Genomic DNA, 7,259 nt, shown 5'->3' with positions numbered 1-7,259 from the left:
GAGCTGTCAAGTGATCTCAGGAGTGTCTTGACGATTTCATGCTTGGTAATCTCAGTGGCGCCGAGTGCATGAAGCTCATTTGTGATATCAGTGAGTCGATCAAATGTGAGCTGAACATTCTCATTGTCGTTTCTCTTGAAGCGGTTGAAGAGGTTGCGAAGAACACTGATCCTTGAGTCTCTCTGGGTTGAGACGCCTTCGTTGACCTTGGAGAGCCAGTCCCAGACTAGCTTCGAAGTTTCCAGAGCGCTCACACGGCCATACTGTCCTTTGGTCAGATAACCACAGATGATGTTCTTGGTAGTAGAATCCAGTTGAACGAACTTCTTGACATCAGGAGGGGTGACACCTTCACCGGTCTTGGGAACGCCGTTCTTGACGACATACCAGAGGTCGACATCATTGGCTTCAAGATGCATGCGCATCTTATTCTTCCAGTAGGGGTAATCAGTGCCATCGAAGACATGGCACGCAGTGGAGACCTTGATTATCCATGCAGTCAACATAGCTAAAACTCCAGGTGGTTAAACCGAACCACATAGAACAAGGGAGCACCTTGCTCTGATACCAATTGAAAGTGCTAGTTATCGACTAGAGGGGGGTGAATAGGCGATTTTTATGAGAGTCTTCAAAACATGGGAGTTTCGATGACAAACAGTACAAATGAGCCTATTGACATGCAGCGGAAGGTAGACTACACTAGCCAAGCCATAGTCAAGTAAGCAAAGAAGTGAAAGCACGAAGACTATTAGCAGCTAGGTAGAATAGATCAGGATGGAAGATAGTGTGAAGCCAAACAATAATAGTTGTCACACAGTGAAGTCAAACAGATCAGACAAGCACGCAAATGACTTCACGAAGACAAACTGTAAATAAGTGAGGGAGGAGATAGAACCAGTTACTTGGTGAGGACAAGGATTTGTTGGACCAGTTCCAGTTGTTGTGACAACTGTGCGTCTGGTTAGGGAGGCTGAGATTCAACTCAGAAGACCGCGTCTTCACCTTATTCCCCTTGAGCTAAGGACACTTAGTCCTCGCCAAATCACTCTGGTAAGTCTTCAAGGTAGACTCCCAAACCTTCACAGACTTCGTTCACCGGCAATCCACAATGACTCTTGGATGCTCAGAACGCGATGCCTAACCGGCTGGAGGATTCACAGTCCTCAAGTGTAATAAGTCTTCAGATCACGCGGACAGAAAGACTTCAGTGATGCCTAACACTCTTTGGCTCTGGGTGTTTTGGGCTTTGTCCTCACAAGGATCTCTCTCTCAAATGCTTCGGAGGTGGGTTGCTCTCAAACGACAAAAGCCGTGCACTAACTCTGAGCAGCCACCAATTTATGGTGTAGGGGGTGGGCTATTTATAGCCAGGAGGCAACCCGACCTGATTTGTCCGAAATGACCCTGGGTCACTAAGGAACTGACATGTGTCTAACAGTCAGATTTCAAACACACGCGGTAGCTTGACTTGGGCTACAAGTAAAGCTGCCTTATCCAGCTCTGGATAAGATTTGCTCTCATTGTCTTCGCTCGAAGACATAGGATTTGGTTGAGCATCACTTCAGTCACTCTGACTTTGTTCACTTGGACCCCACTTAACAGTGCGGTGGTTCCTATGACTCAACAAAGAAGAAAAAGGAAACTATAAAACGGCTATGTCTTCGCACTCCATAGTCTTCACGTGAATGTCTTCTCAAGTCATAATCTTCGTTGTGAATGTCTTCACATATTCACACATTTTTAGGGGTCATCTCCGGTAGGTAAACCGAATCAAAGAGGGACTACTACCTGTGTTATCCTGCAATTCTCACAAACACATTAGTCCCTCAACCAAGTTTGTCGTCAATACTCCAAAACCAACTAGGGATGGCACTAGATGCACTTACACTAGCCACAGGTGGTGACCATGGTTTAAAGAAACCAAACATTTAACCAAAACTTTGAGCTTCTTTATTAGTGTCCCTCCCTTCAAAGATGATATCGCATGCATCAAACAACCACCGGTAAGCTATGAATTCTCGAACAATGGTTCCATTCTTGCCACAGGACCCATTATTTAGGTCATTCACCACAGTCTTACTATCGCATGAGATGATGATTCTGCGGAGGTGTAAGTCTTGAGCTAAAGCTTGTGCTTCTCGGCAGGCTAGCATTTCAAGGCACGCTGGGTTCGTTACACCTGGGAAGACCATAGCCGATGCTCCCAAGTATAGCCACTTGTCGTCATGACATATGGCAGCGGACACCCCACTTGGTCCATTGCGGGACAGACCCCCATCAACATTGATTCTGAACGTGCATGCATTGGGCGGTTTCCAGCCCTGAGTTTTTTATTGGTGCAACAGAGTCTTGCTGGCAGTAGTTCTCGTAGCCTTTATGCTCTCTAGATCAGCTATGAACCGTTGCACAAACAGATACGTGGCAAGGGGACTCTGGAAAATAGCTTCATGAATAGCTTTCCTTCTTGCCGACCAAATGGCCCACGGGGTAACGGTCAGACTTACCAGCTTATCTTGGGGAAGCGCGTCAATCATCGTGAAAAGCCATTGCTTTGCATTTGGTTATGTCATAGCAATTAAGTACTCAACCAGATCCCCGTCGACCAGTGCCCACACACATCTGGGTGTAGTACATTCTAACAGGGAGTGGCGCCAAGAATCCCTTGCAGCGCAAAGTTGACACTGATTGGAAGTTGTCATCTTCTTGTGATATTGGATGTCCTTCGTTGGGATAGAGTGCTTAGCCAGCCTCCACAAAAAGTTTGAATCTTACCAGGGACTGTCACTTTCCACAAACTCTTCTATCCTCTCTCTCCTCCGCGCCCATGTGAGAGGGACTTGCACGCCCCTCGAGCCAGGTCGCGCGTCGGCGTTTGGTGTGAGCGAGCATACGATAGGCTGATCTTATGGAGAACATACCGTTCTTTTCAAAGTTCCAGCCCAGAAATCCTCGCTATTTCTAGTACATAGAGGGATGCTCATAATTTTCCTCTGCATCCGCGTTCAAAAATATTTGGTGCAGGAGACCCCAACAATGCTACACCTACGGACGTTTTCTACAGAAGTTAACTTACGGGATGAGTTGTGAAGATGTGATTGGAAATCAAAAGAAGAGGGGACCACCACTGGAAATCAGGAGAGGAGAGAAGTTATGGGAGATGAGTCCGTAGGTGTAGCCTGTAGATGGTGTCCGTAAGTGTAGCATTTTTTAGGAGACGCCGCTTCCACGAATCATTGCTATTATCAATCATCATCAACTGACGTATGTATGTATATGGAGATCATTAGTAAGACGCACAATCGGTCAATCGGTTATAGAGTGACGCACAACCCGTCAAAAGAAAAAAAGACGCACAATCGGTCACATTTTCTCATCTCTCAGTATCCAATTATCAAACCAAATACCCTTAAAAAAATTTATCAAACCAAATGTTAAAAAACCTCAAGGAAGACCGGAAGAAAATAAAATTTGGGCCTGCTTTCATTTAGGCCCAGCCTTTGTAAGGATACGGTTCGTGAACCTACCCGAGAGGACAAAGGTCACGCGTCCTCATCCACGCGAAACCCTAGCGCCGAATCGCGATCCCCTTCCCCACGCCGTCACCACGATCCCACCCCGTGTGACCGCCGATCTGCTGCCGATGACGCAGAAGAAGCGCCCCCGCCGCAGGAGGTCTCCTCGCGAAGGACCCTCCCGCCGTCGCCGCGGTGAAGAAGGCGCATCGTTGTCTGGATCCCTTGTCGAATCGGATAGCAGCAGCACGACATCCAGCGCGCCGCCGTCCGGATCCTTCGACAAGCCGGCCGGGCGGACTTCCAGCGCGCCGCCGTCCGGATCCTTGGACGAGCCGCCGGTCGCCTGGCCGGCCCGCCAGTCCAGGTACCATGAGATCCTCGCCTCGCGTCTCGTCCGATTGCAGTTACAAGCGGGCGTCGCCATCGACAGCCCAAATCTTCCTTCCGATCAAATTGTCCAAGTCCTCGCTCGTTCTAATTTCTATGATGATGAGCTGCGGGCTGCTCTGGTAGAATATCAAGTCCAAAAGTTCTTGAGCGTACCCCACGGACCAGATGTTGAAGATACATACTTTGGAGAGGAGTCGGGCGATGATATCACTGCAGAGGAATTCGTCAAGTACTCCGGACAGCTAAAGACTCGCAGACCTGCTGAAATTGATACTGAGACTGGACTGGATCAAGAGCAGTTGGACAGCCTCCTTGCCAAGTATAAACGTTATCGCTTCAAAGCTTACCTGGTTAGTCCCATATCACCACACCTATCTGTCGATCGCGATCAAGCATATACACCCTCTTATGTACCTTATCCATCTGTCCATCTGTGTAGTTGTTGTTAGGAAAGCCTGTCGACGAGCTAGAAGAAGCTGCATTGGAATCCAAGTACCCTATGGAGCTTGCCTTGGAGAATGACTTCTTCTATCCTTGCCATCATGATAGCGCCTTTGGCTGGTATTTTGACTCCGACCTCTGTTTACTTGCAAACTTGAGCGACTACCAGCGGCTAGTCCTTCCTAACCGTGTAAGTATATCTGTGTATTCACAACTTTGAATTGAGTGATGCATATACACTTAATCTGTGCTCATGCGGCCAGTAACCAATTTCTTCTTCTCTTCTTACCTTTGAATGGGTGACCACAAATATTTCTCTAACAGCTTGGTTAGTTAATGAATCATGACTGCAATTTCTCATTGTTTTTATAGCTTGGCTTTGTGTGAGTAACCTCTTTGTTCCAGGGGCCTGCCTGAGGTTCTTGCCGAAATGCAAAAATAGAACTATGAACGTCACATCCTCTGGAGATTAAACACAGCTTAAAATATGTGTGTTTGCAATAAATTATGGAAAATCTCATAAACTGTGCATGGTAGAAGAAAAAGACAAGAATTATAACTTCTTACCTGAGAGTTTATTATACTGATGCATTTTTTGCACGGAGCAAGTCCTAAAAAAATCACATGCAGACAACTCCCATATACGAGTACCATACTTTTTCTGTATGTGTAACCAGATTTTTGCCTGATATCCCTAGGCCCCATATATTTTACATGTTACAATACTGTTTTTTTTTGGAATTTTTTTAAGTGCAAAAGTACTGTAACCAATGCCCAGCTTGTTATTCTCAGGACAGCTGTGATATGCTGCTTCCCTTCCTTTCTGGTGCAGGGTGGGAATGAGTATGAATATGACAGATGGAGTCAGTACAAAGCGTTTTATAACACCCCTGATGCTGATAGAGAGTATGTGCTGTACTGGGAAAAGATGGTCAAGGAAATGAAGGTATTCATGGTGCAATGATCAGCCAGTCCAAGTTTAAAACTTTGTTCAGTAAAAAAGAAATTGGACTAACAACCTTCTGTTCTTAACAGTGGCTTGAAAATCATGTGCTTAAAGATTTTCTGGAGGTAGGCCTATATGACCTCTCAAAACCATGGAATGACAACTAATCTTGCATACGCATTGTAGCATCACAATAACTTCTCTGTTCTACTATTTAGTGGGAGCCAATGCGCCGTAAAGGTTTGTACCAATCAATTAAGATTGCCAATGGGTTCAGCAACATTCATTTGGGTCTAGCATGTCATGGTTTCGAGGTACAATTCCTTTGTCGCTTGCTCATTTAGATGGTCAGCTCTAGTTATGATTATATCTAACAATCGCAATCTTTCGATTAAATTTAGGAGTATGTATTGAGGACTCGCCTTTATCGTCTGTTTGTGGAAGGTCTTGACCGTGCCTTTCTTGAGATTTGGAAGCGGGTCAATGAGGGTCAGGTCAGCATTGTACATCAGAACTAACAACAGTTTATGATTATTGATCAGGTTTGTCAATGCTTTCTAACCCTGTATATGCTCGGTGTTGGTGTTTTCTTCTTTGTTGGACAACTTCTAGACGTCTTTCAGAGATGCTCTGCAGGAAGTTTACAATGAGAATCCGGTTCCATTGCGCCAACATACTTTGAAGGCTGAGCTGGAGTGCCCCGGCGGTTTTTTGCAACTGGAGCGACAAGTAGGTTTCTTTTTTGTTCATAGGAGTTCTGTACGTGTTTTCATTTGTTAATTCGTGTCTCTTCTGATGCAAATACTTTAATCATCTTTCCTTGCAGTTCCGCCGGTGCACAGAAGGCATTAGTAAGGAAGTAAGTATATGTATAGTATGGTGTGGTCTAGCATCCATTGGAATGTGTTACTATATAGTACAATCATCGTCTGATGTCTCTCCTTGGTGTATGTATATATATAGCTTCCAGATCGAAGAGTCCAAGAGTTGATTGCACAGGAAATTAATTACAAGGTAGGTTGTATAGATATTGGAAGGCAAAAAATATTGCTTCCCCTTCAGGTTTTGTATGTGATAATGGCTCATTCTTTTCCAATTTCAGCGTGCGTTGCCAAAGACGTATGCACAGTACGCCAGGAAGAAGCTCCAAGTTGCAGAAGTCTTGGGAATCATTCCCAGGGCCGAGATTCCAGCGTAGCTGTGTTTGTTTGTTGCTGGCTTCCGTGGTGATCTTTTGGCATTAATTAGATGCCCATGTACATGTGGGCTTAGATATATGGCGTACCCTTTTTGAGCAAATTGTTCATTGTGCCTCGAGATCTGCCACGATATCATTCGATGTGGTTCGTACTATGGAATTGTGTGATGGGATCTTTTATTGAAGAAAAAACTTTATGCGGCTGATGGTGCTAAAGAAGTAAACATCCCTAGTTATAGTCCAAATAACAACAATATGTGGCAAGATTTGTCTCCCGGCTGATTTCTCATTTGCCACCGCTCCAGTACTTTCCAAGACCAATGACCATCTCCATAGTCACCATTTAGGGCTCAATATCCTGGTAAGAGCATCTACATCCGGACTGCTGACACTGACCGGACATTTCCTAAATCTGCACCTTCACACCCGCATCTCATATCTGGCACAAAATCATGCAACGTAGTACGTAGATAACAAAACAATCAAAATCGACACCCTATATTCATACAAATTCATGCAATGTAGTATGTAGATAACAAAACAATCAAAATTGAAAAGAAAAGACGTATAACCGATAGCAAATGGGCATAATTTACATAAACATCATCAAAAGATCATCAAATGGGCATAATTTACATAAACATCACCAAAAGATCATCAAACGGGCAAAATTCACGCAGTTCAACGATTCCACACGTTGTAACTACATACTCCTCGCCGGCCCTTCTCCCTTCCGGTCGTCGGCGCTGCTGTAGGCATCCGCGGCAAG

At 45.1% G+C, this 7,259-nt stretch overlaps 1 protein-coding gene across 1 annotated transcript; it reads left to right on the top strand.

Moving 5' to 3' along the window:
* Window positions 1-3,511: 3,511 nt before the first annotated feature.
* On the top strand, window positions 3,512-6,693 carry LOC123176140 (uncharacterized). The gene is made up of 10 exons (XM_044590500.1): window positions 3,512-4,255; window positions 4,345-4,536; window positions 5,179-5,292; window positions 5,382-5,417; window positions 5,511-5,606; window positions 5,694-5,786; window positions 5,905-6,021; window positions 6,119-6,151; window positions 6,256-6,306; window positions 6,395-6,693. The coding sequence occupies exons 1-10, from the start codon at window positions 3,641-3,643 to the stop codon at window positions 6,488-6,490; spliced, it is 1,443 nt and encodes a 480-aa protein (XP_044446435.1). The 5' UTR covers window positions 3,512-3,640; the 3' UTR covers window positions 6,491-6,693.
* The last annotated feature ends 566 nt before the right edge of the window (window positions 6,694-7,259 follow it).

Source organism: Triticum aestivum, unplaced genomic scaffold (assembly GCF_018294505.1).
Source record: "Triticum aestivum cultivar Chinese Spring unplaced genomic scaffold, IWGSC CS RefSeq v2.1 scaffold229508, whole genome shotgun sequence".
In the NCBI taxonomy this organism is placed as follows: domain Eukaryota; kingdom Viridiplantae; phylum Streptophyta; class Magnoliopsida; order Poales; family Poaceae; genus Triticum; species Triticum aestivum.
Note: the sequence above shows the minus strand (reverse complement) of the source record. Positions and strands in the feature narration are given on the sequence as shown.

What these genes read in the sequence shown, in the direction of transcription:
- LOC123176140 (XM_044590500.1), top strand. Translation starts at nt 3,641, where the DNA reads ATGACGCAGAAGAAGCGCCCCCGCCGCAGGAGGTCTCCTCGCGAAGGA. An exon ending in ATCGCTTCAAAGCTTACCTG is followed by an intron (nt 4,256 to 4,344) that starts GTTAGTCCCATA and finishes CCATCTGTGTAG; the next exon opens with TTGTTGTTAGGAAAGCCTGT. An exon ending in TAGCATGTCATGGTTTCGAG is followed by an intron (nt 5,607 to 5,693) that starts GTACAATTCCTT and finishes GATTAAATTTAG; the next exon opens with GAGTATGTATTGAGGACTCG.